This window comes from Sinohyriopsis cumingii, chromosome 17 (genome assembly GCF_028554795.1).
Source record: "Sinohyriopsis cumingii isolate HCF-2022 chromosome 17, ASM2855479v2, whole genome shotgun sequence".
Taxonomy (NCBI): Eukaryota; Metazoa; Mollusca; class Bivalvia; order Unionida; family Unionidae; genus Sinohyriopsis; species Sinohyriopsis cumingii.
Window position 1 is genome coordinate 41,628,770 of NC_142977.1, and position 19,276 is coordinate 41,648,045.

At 36.1% G+C, this 19,276-nt stretch overlaps 1 protein-coding gene across 1 annotated transcript; it reads right to left on the bottom strand.

The window, feature by feature from the left end:
- Positions 1-1,262: 1,262 nt before the first annotated feature.
- Positions 1,263-18,445, bottom strand: LOC149778494 (DBH-like monooxygenase protein 1). Its single transcript, XM_089939362.1, has 11 exons — positions 18,069-18,445; positions 17,051-17,200; positions 16,380-16,565; positions 11,626-11,709; positions 10,258-10,431; positions 9,708-9,810; positions 8,317-8,483; positions 6,946-7,131; positions 6,118-6,177; positions 5,316-5,546; positions 1,263-1,712 (listed from the first exon to the last, which is right to left on the bottom strand). The coding sequence occupies exons 1-11, from the start codon at positions 18,345-18,347 to the stop codon at positions 1,641-1,643; spliced, it is 1,692 nt and encodes a 563-aa protein (XP_089795488.1). The 5' UTR covers positions 18,348-18,445; the 3' UTR covers positions 1,263-1,640.
- Between the last annotated feature and the right edge of the window lie 831 nt (positions 18,446-19,276).

The following is a 19,276-nucleotide window of genomic DNA, read 5'->3' on the forward strand; positions in this document are numbered from 1 at the left end:
GTTACTGTCATTAAATGGACCAGGAAATTCATAGGTCGGCAGATCATGCCTTTCATATCTACTTAGAATATGGTGAATTTCGATTTCAATCAGACTGGGCTGAATGGCCCGTGATATTTTAGAATTGGAAAGAATAAATGTAATTAATCTTTGTGCTAAATAGGGGATCTTAGTGGTTTTATACGAAATTTATTCAATGAGTAAAGCAATATGCAAGCAGATAGTTACAGTTTGTATTAGTCAAACAAGCTTTATTAACATCGTGAAAAAAGGAGAGTTTTCAGTTCTATTTATCATATACCATGAGAGACATTAGAATACTGTACGATGTTAACGTGGGGGCGATGTAGGATACTACGACGTTAACATGAGGCGATGTATGATCCTACGACGTTAAAATGAGGCGCTATATGACACTATAACGTTATAATGATAATACGACAAACAGTTTTATAATGTAAAACTGTAATTCTAGAGAGGTTAAAAGTCATGTGATATATTCCCTTTATCGATGACGGTAAATTTTTCAGTCATTTAAAAAGCAATGTAAAGTATAATCCTGCATCATTTTTACTGAGCTGGATATTGTCTTTAACATTAAGGATGTTAAACGATCTACGAAAAGACAATTTATTGGTCTTAATAATCAACAACTTCCCCTTTAAATTAAAAAAGTGTATTACACGATAGCATTAAAGATTCTTTAATTAAAAAGGAGAATTTTAACAGTGGTCAGATGGTCAATTACATGTCTGTCAACAGCCGATTGTAACAGCAAAATTATAGCCACTTGGCCTTATATCGATCTATGTACGTTTGGTGAGTTAATGTCACAATTGTTTTCTATGTTGCATGATTTGTAAAATGTCATCTGAAGTTTCATTTATCAGAGTCCGTTGTTAGGCAATAAAGACAAAATAACGTAGAAAAGAAAGAAATGCAGAAATTTCGACATCTTGAAACGGATTGTCTTTTATCCTTGTATATTAAGATTTGCCACATGATTTTACCGCGACTTTACTGTCATATGGCAGACGAGAGATAGTGTGTGTGTGTCTCCTGATTATATATATGTATTTTCTAGAACTGCTACATCAGTCCTACGGCTATATAATGAATAAAATGAAATATAAGCAACTGAAACAAACCGTTAACTGACATAATGTTACAAAGTGTATCGATATAATCGAATTTTATAGGTTTTAAAACTGCTGTTGACAACATTGTTTTCCTGTGCGGAATAAGTAATACTAAACTCACGATCATCATTTGCATCCAAACTTTATTGCGATATATGTATCTTAAACAAATGCAGTCGAAAATGTTTATACATGTCTCTGTTGTCATCTATGGGCATGTAAATAATGTTATACATGTCTCTTGTCATCTATGGGCATGTAAATGATGTTTATACATGTCTCTCTTGTCATCTATGGGCATGTAAATGATGTTATACATGTCTCTCTTGTCATCTGTGGGCATGTACATGATGTTATACATGTCTCTGTTGTCATCTATGGGCATGTACTCTGTGTTATACATGTCTACGTTGTCATCTATGGGCATGCAGATGGTATTATACATGTATCTGTTGTCATCTATGGGCATGTACATGATATTATACATGTCTCTGTTGTCATCTATGGGCATGTAGATACTGGTGGAGTATAATTATTCTTCGGTGGTGTTTCATGGAAAGTGTACTTGAGTGTCTGAAATGGCAAAATCAATGAAAACATGATCTATTGTATTCTTTGCAATAGCTACAGCACGTTTATATTAATATTGTCGGAAATATGCATTTGGCAAACATTAGAAGTTTTTGCTGCAACCACAGTACATTGAAGAAATGTTCATTTCTATTGGTGTAAATAGATAAGCGATATCTGTGAGTGTACACATGAAGTTGCATGAAAATGCACGCAACGGTGTCTGAGAAAGTGGTTTACAAGCAGCGTAGTTAGAGAGAGAAATAACGTTATAGCGATAAACTTTTAACTCGATAACCTTATCGAATTACCCCAATACTACTAATAAATAACGACTTGCTTATTTATGGCTCCTAAATTGCTTAAATTCATGGAGAATACTATACTGTGGATGAAAATGATTTCATCGAAGAGAGCAATGTAAAATTTTCTACTGCCAGATAAATTAATGTGAAAACTTTTAGAAGTCTACCTGTTATTCGCATCTCAGACTGTACTGTGATGCGTCATGTGACCATATGAATTTTAATTATGTTTTGTTTTAGAATGGAGGAAATCCTTCTATACTTCTAAACTTAACCATTCAGCGCATTCTCTAGCTAAATCTTAATTTCAAAATTGTTCGTTACTCTGAAACAGGCCAATAGAACGAAACAATCCAAAGTGTAAATTGCTACCTTCAACACATTCTTAATTTCAAACTATTGGCGACATTTGCAAACAGACAGAACAAAAAAGAAATAATCAAAAGTGAAATTAGTACAAAATAATTAATTTTTCTTGAAGTATCTCCCCAAAATGTTATTGTTTACATGATCATTAAAAATTAAACAAATCAATTTTAGCCCCCACCCCCACCCCCACACCCCCAATGATACGCCCATTGTGTTTCTGCAAATACTATACATTTGACGTCTAACTAAAGAAGTATGTCCCAAGATAAAATAAAATCAATGTATTTGAATCAAGTTACTTTAGAGCATGCATTTTGCTTTAAAACAGCTGCTCCTTGTTCTTCCACCGATTTTCTTGCCCTAACCGCTATGGATACACTAGAAGAGGAAAGGGTGGGATGGTGAAAATCTCGTATTGGAATCTGCGCAGTCGAATATCAATAATCCCAAACGAATGACACAAAATCCGACTAGAGTACAGTATGGACTATTCTGAGATAGGATGTGGTAAGAGAGAACCAATACGGCATTTCGAGTCTGCCCAATCTACTAATGCAGCAGGTACAGTGGGTTTTTTCTTCAGAGGCATGGTGACTTGAAGGAATTACAGATGTGATCACCTAAATTTTAAATCTTAGAAAAAGAAAATAATTACATATTGTACATAGGGTCATGATATTGCCTATGCTACACATTGTCCAACAACATGTTTGAACCTGCTTTTCGGCGGTATGTTTTGTTATTCATATATATATATATATATATATATATATATATATATATATATATATATATATATGATCTCTGAGACATTGTTGGTGTCCAGGAAATAAAATTACACAGAATAAACAATTATGACAAAACACGGTACAGTAAATCTAAAAAACTGGTCAAGTGTTTTAGAAATCTACGGACCAATGTATTGTTTCATGAATACCTCGTCGAAACGTTAATTACTAACTTGAAACGTCTTCTGTGACACTTAATACGAACTTGAAGTAGCAGAAGAAATTGCAACCGTGTGTGTCTCATTTTGTGAGTTCGATTTGTAATGTAGCTTTAACAATTTTTCAGTCATATCGCAACGATTTCTACAGTGTGGCAGTTATACTGAAGTCTAGCACTGGGGCATCTTGCCGCAGACATGTAGCAAGATGTCCCACTCAATCAAATCATCCTGGCCGACCAGTCCTAACACTAACCTCTTAATGCTTTGCGCCTAGCTAATCAGCTGTTAGTATTATTTTTATAAGTCTTTGGTATGAATAGGCCGGGTTTCGAACCCGTGATCGCCAGCATTCGTGGCAGATGCTGTTCATTGCAATCGATTGGATATGTTCAACTAATAAAGTGTCAAATACATGGATACATATTTCTCATCTTTTTAGATAAAGTTGTTAGAAATACTTTTAATGATATTAAGATTCGTTTGGACTGTACGTCAGTGACATAAAATATACAAAAAGTATGTAAATGAAAACGAAATTTCTCAAAAGCACAATTCCTACACAAGAAGTTGAAAACAAAAAACAAATTGTCTAGGGCTTAGATACTCCTAAAGACATTTAGGTTTGTTGCCTCCAAAGTGATTACCAACTAACTCTAGAATTACGCAGCGTTCTGACGTAATTGAGCCCTACGTCTAGTGAAAAATAAGCGACAAAAGTACATAAAAATGAAAAACATAATCTGGAGGAGAGGTGAACAACCTGTTTCCCGTCCTCTACTGAATTCCCTCCTACCTCATGATGAAGATTAACCTATAGCCGACAAAGCTCACAACTCTTCTGAAAATAGCATATTTAATGACTTCTGATAGTGAATATCTGATGGCGATTGCTTTACTATGTACAAAGTCTCAAAGAAATTCACAAAGAGCTACAATTGCAGTTGCATACAAAATTTTGTTGCACATTTCATCCATCTGTAAGTCAAAAGTCTAATAACTCTTACAAAAGTAATTTAATCACAAAGAGTTTTCAATATGAGGAATATCATATGTAATCCATACAAATCTGCAAGGCAGACTAGTTGCGCTAACATTAATGTACAAGACAAGTAAAGTAACCGTTCAACAAAATTTGGAAGTAAAATTTTATTTACCAAGCTTCCTGGCAAACCATCGTGAACTATGAGGCTAGGTGTGCTAACTATAATGTTTGTGGGACTACACCAAACAGCAAGAATGAACGTGCAATAGCTCAAATAAAAGGTGAAGAAGCAAAGTAATTGGACGAGGAGTTCCTCATCAGGTAATGAAGATAACATTTACCAAGTTTCATGGCAATCCAACAAAAACTGCAGGATTAGCTTCGCAAACCAGATTGTATCATGCAGTGTTAGGAGACAAAATCGACTTTAGCAAAATTTGTGGGAGAAAATTTGCTTGTCAATATGCGCATCTTCAGGCGATAGTCATGCTATTTAGCACATTCCATTGAAATCCATCAAAACCTGTGGCACTGTTTGCGCTATAAGATTGTATCTTAGACTACTACAAGACAAAAAGACCAAAACAAAAATTGCGGCGGCAAAGTTGTCTGATGCTATGCATATCTTCCGAACATGACAGTACTATTTGTAAAGTTTCATAGTAATCCGCCGAACCAAAACACGCGATTTGTTGCGGTAATGATTGCCGAACGAAAGAACGGACACATGCGAAAATACAAAACAAACACGTAATATAAAAATATGTTAACTGTACCTCTCCGTTGTGCTAAGATCAGTTAATCAAACGTTAATCAAAATATAATCCTTGCAAATGCGTGCAAACGATATGGAAAATTTGGAGTTAATTTCAGGTTAGAGACAAATGGAGGAAACCGGAACACAGCGCCATATAGGTCCAAAGCTACAATAGTTGCTATAATGAATAATAATAATAATAATAATAATAATAATAATAATAATAATAATATATCTGAGGCACCATCTTGTCTCCTTGACAGATATGAAGTATACTGGACTCGCTGAGTTTCTCTCTGAAGACCGCTCGGACTTGAGGAGAGGTCCAATTGTAGGCTTCTAACAGGGGCCGGATTTTGTTTATATCGTGCGAAATGCTATCGTATGTTGGTAAGCTGATACACTTCTTTAGCTCCATCTTTGGATAGTACAGGATAAAAGATGCGCACATTTCATTTTGAGTTGAGAGTCCACCCTAGATAAGAAAATAAATGAATATCATTGTCATACCTTTCCACGTCCTCTGCACCAGGTTATCCCCCTGCACTACTGAATACTAAACAGACAGGACTCTAAAATCTGTTTAATAGCTATCACTCTGTTACACATATATAGCAAGAACTGCATTGCATTTTTGTTTTAAATTAACATTAGGCTTCCATTCGTATATTAATATCGTCCGCTTTCTTTGCTTCGCAGGAATATCAGTCAAAGTCTATCTTCAACATTTATACATGACAATGTCAAGACGGGAACTACAACTTGGATGGATTTATATCGTAAAAGTACGCTTCTAGGAATATTTATATAAAAATACATTAATATTTATATTGCTTCATCAAAAGTTGAGAATCTGTATCTCCCAAATTCTGTCATGATGGAATAGCAGTTGGGTGAGGAGGATAGAGGTGTGTAAAATTGGGTGAGGGGATAGAGCGGTGTAAAAGAGCTTTAATTAAATATATGAATTTCATTACAAGAGACATAGTAATGGGTATGGAAATATATAAAGTATTATTCGGAAAAGACTAAATAGTAATACTCACTATAGTTGGTTCAGTCCTCCCAGTTGAGTCGTAAGAGCATTCGACAATGAAGCTGTCGCCCTGCAAATGTTCAAGCTGTACAAATTAATAGGGAACCATAATAATGGATTCACTTGCTATGTATTAACGTATCCTTCCTTGGAGTCCCTATTTATTATCATTTTTCAACATATGTGAACATTCTTGATACAGTTGTTCGAAGTTTTCAATTCTTTCCTAGTCCATCTTTTTTGATATACCACGTCCCATATGCACTGTTATGATGCACATTGTATAGGCATTCATATTTAAAATAAAAACACCTACATAGAGCCCACTAGCATACCTGTTCTCATCCTGGGCATTTAGCTACCATCTCCTTGGCACGACATAGCCACTAATATGATAGAAATTTCATTAACTACCCCGCCAACCTTAACCACACTTTCAAAAACATTGTTTACACTTTAATTGCACGCTCCATCAAAACAAGTCCAGAATATAGCAGACCTACCTAATCCGCTCAATTTGGAAACCAGTAGATATTAAATAGGACATCTTCACGCATACAAATTATTGCTTTAATAAAAATAATAATAATAATAATAATAATAATAATAATAATAATAATAATAATAAAAACAAACATATGATCATTATAGATGGCTTTTCTATGTGTCATTATGATTGGAATGCTTTTCTTTATTCAGTGTCATTTCTTATGTTTCAAACATTTTATACAGACCAACCGAGAGTGTTGGACAAAAGAATTGTTATATATAGAATTTAGTTTTTATTTGCTATTGTCTGTGCTAATATTGACAATCAATCAAATGATGCGTCCCTTACGCGTCGAATTGGAATTTCATTCCGAAGCGGTCGTGTTTGCTGGAAATTAATGTCATAGTTGGAATCTATTGCCAATGGAGGTAACTCTGTGCCATTCCGGAAGTGCCTTGTCTTTATGGCTCTTCCAAGGAGATGAGCATGTTGCAAAATTCCAAAAGCCTTGATTTCCGTCAAATTTCCAAGACCCTGCAATGAACATTGGACAGTTGTTATGATTACAGTTATTTCGTCTAATATATGTTCAAAACATGTTAAATCACACAGGTGATAAAGCCAAGTAATTCAACGTTGGAACTAAAAATAATAATGATAATAATAATAATAATGATAATAATAATGAGGACTTTGTTTAATGCCTAATCTTTAGAAGCTCTAAGTGCTTTCCAACATTAGACAACACTTATAAGATAATAAAACATATGTAATGATATGATTACAAACACAAACACTATGAAATTAGAAAACATAGAAGAAGAGAGAAAAACACATGCTGAGAATATTTAAGATAGGAAACATTTTTAGGTCATTAAGTTTGTTCTTGCAGTCGAAATAAGTGAGTTTTCAGAGTACTCTTGAATGTGATCACTGTGTCTTCGTGTCTAAGTTCACTGGGCCCTGGCATGCAAAAGAACGCTGTCCATATGACTTTGTTTTCATAGTGTGAATAATGAGTATACGATTGTCAGAAGAGGAGGTTAAGTATCTTGCTGGTGTGTACACTTGGGTGAGGTCTGATAGGTATGTTGGACTGGAGTCCGTCAGTGAAACGTAGCACAGAGAACAAATTTTGTGTTTGAGTCTGGATCGAATGGATAACCAGTGTAGGGTACAGAGCAGCGGGGGAGGTGTGCTCTGATCGTGGTACTCTAAATGTGATCTGAGCAGCTGTGTTTTGAACCTTTTGGAGTAGATATTGAGATGAACCAGACATAATTGAGTTACAATAGTCCTGTCTTAAAAGTACTAATGAACACACAAGTGTTTGAGTAGCATCAACTGAAAGATATTTGCGATAACGTTTGTCATTTAACTACTAACATTTATTATAAATATGATTGCCTCTGATTAAACATAGAAATATGACTTGATGATTTGGAATAATGGACATTACAAGAAAAGAATAAAGAAAATAATATATATATATATATATATATATATATATATATATATATATATATATATATATATATATATATATATATATATATATATATACATTTCCTCTTTTCATCAATTACAAACGCTGGTAATAAGAGTTCACAAACGCTACACAGATCAAATATGTATGCTCAAAAATAGTACAGGCACTCCTGAGAAAGTACAAATTTGTTGTTGGATTGCGTTTGACATTTAATTAAAACATATACTCACATGATCTATGCATTGAGAAGCACAATATGCTTGGCTGATATAGACCTTTTCAAATGGCGGAATATTCTGCGTCCAGTCAATTCGATGAACAATCAGTAACATGTCAGCTTCGTGTTCACGAATATTTCTAGTCAAGGTTATCCGCAGTCCAGAGTTGTCTATCATGCCTGTTTGGAAATAAATATGATCACCATAGAATAAATAAAATATATGTGTGAGAGTGCGTTTAGGGACTGTATGAGACTTCCAACCTACGAACTGTTCGGTATATCAGTACATTTAAAGCAGAACAATGGGTCCTCAGTTGTATTTTCATGCTGAATTTCGCAAATTTGCATAGCCTCTATAAGAGATTAGTAATTAAAGGAACCCATTCTTGAAGCAAATGCTTTACAAAGATGTGTATTATAATTCCCAAGATCTTTTCCTCCTACGTATATCTGATACAAGAAACATGCAAATGATTATGACTCTGTGATCTTAAGGAATGTAACAGAAAAGAGCGAAACCCCACCAGTTTTGTACAATTCAACAAATAATTTATTTTCCTGTAATACAGAGTGAAAATCCAAAACGAAGTTATAGTATTACAAATTAAATCTTTATTAGCCGCAACAGTTCTATCAACAGTCCAAATGAATATTGATCTAACTAAATACATGTTGTATTTTTTTTAAATGATCTGGCGACTAAGAGGTTGATATGCCCAGAGTTTTGAATGTGCTGATGTGCCAGAATGTAATAATGTACCAGAATGTACTAATGTGCCAGTGGCTTGAAGTGTTACCTTTACTGAAAAAGATCATAATGATTAACCCACATTCATAGAGAAATATTATATATGTATTATTTGTTTACAAAATAAAAATAGCATAAATGTTCCTAGACAGGTACACAGTGAAATTGATTTTGGGCAAGGTCAAGTGATTTTGGGCAAGGTCAATTCCAAAAAGCGATTATTGATAACTGTTATTAATTTAGAAGAAAGCTAACAAATACAAATTAAATAGACAATACAATATGTGATTGAGGAGAATGCAACACTCGGTAAGGTAGTCATAACTAAGTGATACTAATAAAGGGAATCAATAACTAAATTTATAAACAGTATAATTCGGAATTGGTTCTTTCTAGTAAGGTAAAACCTATATTGGCATCTGACTTATCTCTCCTGCATCGCATAACGATAAAGACAGCTAAAACGCAGCAGGTCGACAAATAAATATTTCAAGTGATTATGAGGAACTTTTTCTTTAATAACTCAAACTTTTTTTGATTTAGTTATTTTTTTTATTAATATATGCATTATTTTTAAGCAATATCTAAATAATAGTTGATGACTTGATCAGTAATTCTAGATATTAAACATCAGATCAGATGAGCTGTGTTACCTGATTTCTTGGCTGCATTATCGTAATGAGTTTCTAAGATGTAAATATCCGGATCATCTGGGGCTCCAACGGAAACACCCACGTGATCTGGGTAGTAGAAGGCCTAAAATGAAATAACAACTACTTATTATCTCATTTTGATTTAAGAAAGAAACTGCAGTGAGACAACAGACTGACATTCAAATATACTGAAATGTGAATGAAAGACAAATATTGTGAATATGGTAAGTTTGATACATCTCCATAGATTTCAATACATTTTCATACAGTTGGCAAGAAACAAAAACGATAAAAAGGATTCTAACAATATAAATACATAACAAACATTTGTATCCTAAGACAAGCAATAGTAGAATTATTAATAGTAATTGCTGTTTTGATGATTGTGATGGTGGTGGTGGGGGCGAAGGCGTTGGGTATGTAGCACAAATCTTTTTGGTTGAATGCTGTACTAGTAGACGATGCAACTATAAAGGTAATAGTGAACTATAGTCATTACAATGGTTGATTGAATAAAAAATAAAAAAAGAAAAAGATTAAAAAATTGTACTTGTCCGCCAATTGCCCAGGCGATAATGGTATGATAGCATTGCTGAAGTTCTTGAGGAACATCATCGAAGCACATGTAGTTGACCCCGTCTAATTTTGGGTCGATTCCCGAGCACCTGTATATCACCATGTGATGCACGTTCAACTCGTTTCCAGGGGTAATTACAGGTTCCACCTTGTTTTGAATAAAGAAAGACTACGATGAAATTTGAAAGTAGTGGCAGTAATTGTCAAGGAAGTTTACAAATCAAGATAACTTAAGGCTTTTCTTACCAAGTAAGTATTAAAAAAGCAAGATAAAATGATAAAAAAAAGAAGTTGTACATAAATATTCTTGCTTACGAATTTATTCACCGTGAGGGAATTCCACATATCCTGTTATCAATCAGCTGAATCATCTTCTGGTCGGAAATATACAATAAAGTCATGATTATTAAAACATGAGAAATGCGTTCATGGAACAGGACAGACCCACCACAGTACTGAGGAAATTAACCTAAGCTCAAACATTGACCGGACCAAAATAAGGGCAGAAAGATTGAAATATTTACTGACGGGCGAACAAAGGAGGGCTTGAAAACCGTGCCATATTCGTTGTAGGATATGAAAATAAGTACTTTTCGTGATAGTAAATATCTATAGGTTATTAACTGAGTATTTATAAATATTTAACCCTAGGTCATGTGGCGCAGGATCCTCGCACTTGCGAGGGCATACTATGTTAAAGGAAAGCGATAACAATATTTTTAATGCTTAGTTATTAAGTGTTTGATTATATACCTAAATATAAGCATAGCAACCCTGCAGTTTTCTTAAATGAATTACACAATTGCAACAAAAAAATGATTCATGTTTTTAATTAAACAGTTCATACGTTGTTCAATTATTGAATGAATCCTGAATAAAGCGCCGTAATATATATTACTTCCTTCACAGCTATGTCGGAGAGCGCATACATAGGGTGTTTCTCATTCAACACTAAACGAAATTAGAAATGTCATGTAGCCAACGAAACATAACAAAATAATAGTGTCAGTAAAATGACATAGTTAATACATAGTTAATACGGTTACGAAAAAATGAGCGATATATATATATATATATATATATATATATATATATATATATATATATATATATATATATATATATATGTATATATATATGTATATATATATATATATATATATATATATATATATATATATATATATATATATGTATATATATATATATATATATATATATATATATATATATATATATATATATATATATATATATATATATATATATAAAGAGACGGACACGTGTATCCAGGAAAGTAAACATGATGAATAATAATAACAACTACGATGATTACGTTTACCTTTATCATGTGATGCTTCCCGCCAATATTAGGCATTCGGAATACTCGGCAGTTGTAGGTTGTATTGGCTGCAGGAATCAAGAACTATAAAAAGACGACAAGGAAATAGTTAGTAAAACCAAAATGTAAACCAAAGCACCCCATCTGAATGAGGAGAGAGAAATGACACAAGGGTTACACTCGTCAATTTGGAGCTGTCTGGACCTAGCGAGGTTCTTAGGAATGACGGCGCATATCTGACATTATTGCTTTTTTCCTTCCTTACATACATACATACATACATACATACATACATACATATATATATATATATATATATATATATATATATATATATATATATATATATATATATATATATATATTTCATCAATCAAGTTAATGAGAACCACTTTAGTCATCCAGTCTTTCATCGGAAACACTGGGCAGTCTACTCCCACGTGTCATAGCTAATGCCAAAGTTTTTCAATGACGTCTTCAGGGTGTCCTTGTATCGTTTGTATGTATGGTCTCCTCTGTTGCGTTTTCCTTTTTCAAGCTCGCCATAAAAGAGATTTTTATGAAAGCATGTGGTATGGCATGAGAGCTACATGGCCTGCTCATCGCAACTGTGAGTGCATCAAGATGTTGTAGATACTAGGAAGGCTTTATTGGGCAAGGACCTCAGTATCAGAGATCCTGCCTTGACACTTGATATTTATAAGCCTTCTGAGGCAGGTAGTGTGGAAGTGGTTCAACGTCTTTGCATGGCGCTGGTACACTGTCCAGGTTTCGCTTCAACTTCGTCTGAAGTCTAATGCCTCCTCTGTTCCAGACCTTGGCGTGGAGTCTGCCAAACGTTGCGATGGCCTTTTTAATACTGGCTTTAACTTCGTCAACGATTACAACATTCTGGGACAGAGTGCTGCAAAGATAGGTGAACCTGTTCAGTGCGCTCAGCTTGTAGCCGTTGACTGTGCTTTTCAGCTAAGCACACGGTTTTCTTGGGGCTGGCTGATACATTTTTTCAGTCTTCCCTGTGTTGATCGTAAAGCCTACATTTGTCCAAGAATCAGAGAACTTGTCGACGCTGCTTTCCATGTCAGTTTCAGAGCCAGCGTTGAGTGCGCAGCCTTCAGCAAATAGCAAGTCTCTGATGGTGGCTGTTGTGACCTTAGTTTGTGATTGGAGACTCCTGAGGTTGAACAGTTTGCCATCAATCCAGTATCTGATGCTGATTCCCACGTCACCATCTCTGAAGACATCAGTGAGCATGGCTGTGAAAATGAGACTGAAAAGTGTTGGCGCTAGTCCACAGCCCTGCTTCACTCAGTTTGAGACAAGAAAGAGATCCGATGTCTCTCCATTGTTACGGACTCTAAAGTCCATACCGTCGTGGAATCGCTGCACCTAGGTGATACATTTCCTTGGGCATCTGTATTTGGCCATCATCTTCCACAGGCCCTCTCAGCTACCAGTGTAAAAGGCTTTGGTCAGGTCGACATAGGTAGAGAAAAGGTCAGTATTCTGCTCTTGGCTTTTCTATTGCAACAACCTAGGAGCGAAAGCCATGTCGATGGTTCCACGCTCTTTTCGGAATCCGCACTGGCTTTCTGGTAGGAGTCCATGGTCAAGGTGTGGTGTGAGACGGTTGAGGAGAATCCTGGCGAGTATCTTGCCTGCGATGCAGAGCAAAGAGATACCTCGATAGTTGTCAAATTCCTGATGATTTCCTTTGCGCGCATACAGGTGAATACTAGTAGCAGCCTTAATTGCCTGTGGGATCATCTCTTTTTGCTACATGAGATGAAACAATGATAAAGATTTTCAGGTAGAGCTGCACCTCCTTCTTTGTATATCTCTGCTACGATTTAGTCTGAGCCAGGAGCCATACTACTAGAGAGCTGACGCATTGCTTTCTGGGTCTCTGACATGGTTGGTGGGTCATCCAGTGATTCACTGACTGACAATAGGGGTAGCCTGTCAATGGCTTCACCAGTGATTGATATTGGGAGGTTCAGGACACAGCTGAAGTGCACAGACCATCTTTCGAGGATCTTTTCTTTGTCTGTGATCAGTGTGTTCCCATCCACACTAAGGAGAGGCGATGATCCTGATGATGATGGGCTATATACGTCGTTCAGCGCATCATAAAACCTGTTCATATCACGCTTGACAGCCTAGCTTTGGATCTCATCAGCTTTGTTACCTAGCCAGGAGTCCTGCATCTGCTGGTATTTCTGTTGAACAGTCCTGTGGATGTTACTGAAGGCATCTTTCTTTGAAGTAGACTTTGGATCATTTAGATATACTTTGTGGAGGCGATGTTTTTCATCCGACATATGCCTGATGTTTTCGCAATTCTCATCAAACCAGTCCTTGTGATTTCTGGGGGAAGGCCATACGATCTCTATGGCTGTGTTGTAGAGCAGCTCTTTAAGGACCGTCCAAAAAGCCTCGAAATTTTAGTTGTCCAGAGGTGTGGAATGAAGACGGTTTTCTAGAGTGCTAACAAAGGTCGATTTGGAGGTTGAGTTATTCAGCTTGGCGATGTTCAGCCGGTTTTGAATATTCTGCACCACACATGGACTCGGTCACCCGTACATCCTGCCTATCCCTCTTCCTGACTTTCACGTAGTCAATAATATGTCAGTGCTTACAACGGGGATGCATCCATGTCGTCCTGTTGCGGCTAGGGAGGCGGAAGACTGTTGGTGATGAACATTTCATGCTCTACGTAAGTCTTAATCAATAGATGACCAGTGCTGTTTCAGCGGCCGACATCATATTTTACAATGACACCTTCCCATGAAATGTTGTCAGAGCCGACTCTTGCATTGAGGTCATCAAGGATGATGCGCTTGTCAGATTTGGGAACAAAGATTATGATAGAGTGGAGTTCTACGTAAAATTTGTCATTTTCTTTCATCTGGACTGGCAATGGTTGGAGCGTAGGCACTGATGATCGTAACATGATTTATTCCATTCGACAGTGCGAGTTTCATGGTCATAAGCCTGTCATATACACCCTTTGGAAGTCAAGCTAGCTTGGTAACAAAATCTATCTTCATTGCAAAACCTACTCCAGCCTCACGTCGCTCCTCACTTCCTCTTTCGCACCAAAGGAAGGTAGAGCCAGCGCCCCTTTCACAACGTTCACCCTCTCCTTCAAGGCGGGTTTCGCCAAAAGCTGCAATATCGATGTTATATCTGGCTAGCTCCCTCCCAATCAGAGCAGTTCTCCTCTGAGGTCTGTCAGCATCACTTCTGTCCAAATGTGTGCGCACGTTCCATACGCCGAGAGTGAGAGGAACGATTTTCGTCTTTTTCTTTGTATTGTTTCCACTGCTGATAGGTAATTTTTTGGTACCTCATGGTATGTAGGTGAGCAGTGCGAATAGAAAATGGGCTTCTCAGTCACTCAGGGGGCTGCCGAACTCCTGCACCGTGTCAGTGAAGAATGGCCATATGGTCTGAGCCGCCTGTGTGCAGATTTGCGGCTTCGGCTGCCAGTGTACCCACACCTGCCGCTTCGTCGATAGTCCGTCGCTACAAGACTTTGGGGAGAAGGATGACCAAGTGACTTGCACGTTGACTTGGTTTAAAGTAAGGAAAAGTTGCGTGTTGTCAACATTAATCTGTTGTCCAAGACCATCTGGATCCAGTGGCAAGACAAGGTCAAGATGGCTGGAGATGGAATCGGATGCAGTGGATGACCAGGGCTACCTACATGGCTCGCCCTGCTGTTTGCGCTCCACAGCACATTGCTTGCTGCGAATCGCCTTTCTGCCCGTTGAACTAGCTATTGGTTTCTTCCGCGCAGTCTGCCGAATGCAGTTTTCACATGCTTGGGGAGGCAAACGCTGACTCACCGCAGGTTTAAAACCCGTTGGATACACTCACCTGGTTTTGCTCGCCAGTCGAAGCGGTTTACCGGGATATGGCTACTGCGCATGTTACAGCTTCTTGAAGCCACATGTGATAGCTGGGTGCATGTGGGTACCAAAGGTGGCCAAGCTACGCCAAACAACTGTTCCCCCACCAGGGGTGCTACCCTTCCAATACGCTTCAGTACACCCTACATACATACATACATACATACATACATACATACATACATACATTCGTACGTACGTACGTACGTACATACATACATACATACATACATACATACATACATACATATAGACAGACAAACGAGGCAACAGGGATAAATTAGTGGATCAGGTAAACATCTAAACAACAACACAAAATTTTTGATTATCTATCTATTTATATATCTATCTCTAAGCACACACACACACACACACACACACACACACACACACACACACACACATATATATATATATATATATATATATATATATATATATATATATATATATATATATATATATATATATATATATATATATATATAAAGTTCACGTGGAAAGGAAATTCGGTGAGATTTGAATGATACTTGGTTCCATAATCAGCTATATTATCAATATATTTTTAATCGGGTACACAGTTTCTCCACCATCCAAAATGTTCAAGCATGTCCAAATTTTCATTCATTTCATAAAGCTGATAAACATTCGTGATTCGCAGGTTACAAAATCATATAATTTCTGCTAATGCCAAGCCTTAGCTGGCTTAAATTAAAAGAAACAATTATCCATTATTATTATTATGATTATTGTTATTATTATTATTATTATTATTATTATTATTATTATTATTATTATTTGAATTACCAAATATAACAGATATACAAAAAGGATATGTACATTTCCGTTGAGGAAATCGTAGGTTTTGATGTCATCCTGATCTGCAGATGGTCTTGCCGGATTAGACGACACACTCAGCAAAGACAAACTCTTAGTTCCTCTGTGTTCCGGACCGTGATACAATAGGCTGTCATTAGAGGCAGGGTCTCTCGGGTGGTAAGAATAAATCAGTCGTATGGTACCATCCTGAAATTTCATTTTTCAAGTAAATGAAATGGATTTCTCATTTATGCAGTGCATGACATGTGTGTAATAATGTCGTTCGTAAATGTGTGGTACAAGTTTACTTAAGTAAGATTTAAACATGAATGCGAAACCCGTAAACATATTTTGTTGGGTTTTCTTTACTTTGAAGAAACCAAAGAACAAAAAGTTAAAGATTATCACCAACATTAAGGGTTGGCATTGAATGATTATCACAAATCTACGTAAAGAATCTACTCATAACATTCTACCTTCATGATTATGTAACAGGTTTGTCTCGTTTGAGCTTAAAATCAAGCATACTACATTTAAAGTATTAACAATTGCTTAAAAATGTGAAATTTAAAATATGAAAGGTAATTTATTGAACATCAATGATGAGCATTCGGTGAAAGATGGATAGCTGATAGGACGCAAAAGAACTTCATGAGAAAATTCACATTAAAAAGACAAGACACTGATGTTACCTCAATTTTCTTGTCTTCGGCTTCGTCGCAAGTGTCCAATTTTCTAACAAATTTTAGAACGGTTCCAAAACTATTCTCCTCTCCGTGAAGCAGAAACCAGTCTTGGTGCTTGTCAAGTACTGGAGGCGCATGTGCAGTTGTATGGTAGTCCTGATTGGATAATGTTATTCATAATCAAATCGAAAATTCACCAAACGATAAATTTATATCGATATAATATTTAATACCCGCTTTTCGTTAACCGGTTTTAATGAAAGTGAAACAAATATGAGATAATTCGAGCTGGTTTTCATGGTTAAATACATTGTGGTAATATCCGCAATTTGAACTGTTGGGCTTAACTCAACCTAGAAGGTACATGTACGATATTGATTTGACTGTTTCAGCTTGTGTACAGAAGATGAAATACAATCTTGACAACACGCACTTTCAAAGTCTTTCAACACCTTTTAACAACATTCAATTCCTGCTCTGAGATACTGCTTACTTACAACTCTCATCATTCCACCCTGGGCTAGCTCGTGCAATTGGGAAATTCATTCTTTCCATCGTTTCGTATGATAATTTTATGATAGTCATGATATACATGTCAGCTACAACCACTGGGTTGACACTAGCGGCTCGTTGAACTGTACCAATAGGTGGTCAACGTATCTCCTTAGGTAATGAAATCAACACTGTAGCCAGTCGACGTCCAATAATTAAGGTTTCATAAGAGTATGGTTCTCTATTAAACATTTTGTGTTAGCAGTTTTGTGTTTCGTCGTTTCAACAAAAGGCCTATATCGCAAATGTCGTAATGGTTTAATTCACAAAAGAAATATTAAATATAACATTGTTTCTGTCTTATTAAATTCCAAACATCAACTGGATTATACTTTAGTTCAATGTCTTCCTTGCATTCGTATTTAATCACACATGCATTAATAAACAGAATATAAAATTATCTTAGCACATAAGAATCATCAAACGTGCTGCGGCAATAGATAGATATATGTGAGATATTTCTAAAAAATACCTTAAAATATGTGACTCTATCCTCCACCCACCCCACTACGACATCAGCCGGATACATCTTGCCACTGTCGGACAAACCGAATCCGACATATCCGTGGGTTTTCACATGGATTTCAAACGTAATATGGGTGTCATTGAATTTCCAGAAGAGAAGATAATTCCCGCTAGTATCCACTTGATTAGAATAGTTAAATGGTTCTGTGGGCGTAACTCCTAAGAACCCACTTGCAACTGTGAGGTATGATGCAATCGCAAAAGCAGCGATCAAGTAACTCGCCATCCTGTTCTGTGTGGTTCTAACAAGATCTGGTGTTTTATATATACCTGTATCAGTGAGCTAGGAACACATCTTACAATACAGGCGGCAGATGAATGCTTCTATATCAACAATGTTTACTTTTGATAACGTCACTGTCACGCGGATATGACAACACTCGACAAAGTGCAAGGTTCAGCTTTTAGCTAAATTTACTAGGCAGTAGACGTTACTGTTATAGTTTAGGGGAAAATATTCAACTTTTGACTCAGGAATATATAATGCAAATTCACTTTTAACAATAAAATAAAATTTACTGTTTTAGATCTTTCAAATATTTTCTTTTAATTTATCGTTCTTTTCTAGTGTTTGCAAGGAAGGTGTTGTTCAGTAAGTTTGGTTAAATTGTGCTTTTGAGTCACACACAAAGACGGACAATCAAACCAGCAGACATTATCATAACATTGGAGACATCCTCCACCAAACGTCGTTGTTCTCATTTCAATCATTTGTGTATTTAGCTTCTCTCACAAACGTAGACATGAAACTGTTTTCACTACTCCTTCTTCATTTATTAAGCAATTTGATTTTACAGATACGCAAGCGATAAATTGGTGAATGATGTTTTACTGCCGCAACTAGGACGTATAACGATTAACATGTGTTCATATTCATTGGATCCTTAATGTGGGTGCAAGACATTCACGAAATCCATGTAAAATGAACTATCACGAAAAATCTGTATAATTTTACATGCTTACATACCAAACATAGATTCACAAATACTGTTACAACTATAGGTCTTGAGTTTTCTGGATGAAAAAAGAGAAACCAACAATGTTGGACAAAATCAACAAACAATTTATTTCTATAACACAGATTGAACATTCTTTAGACACCTTCAGTGTTGTAAAGTAAATCCCTAAACAAAATCGTAATGGTCCTATCACAAG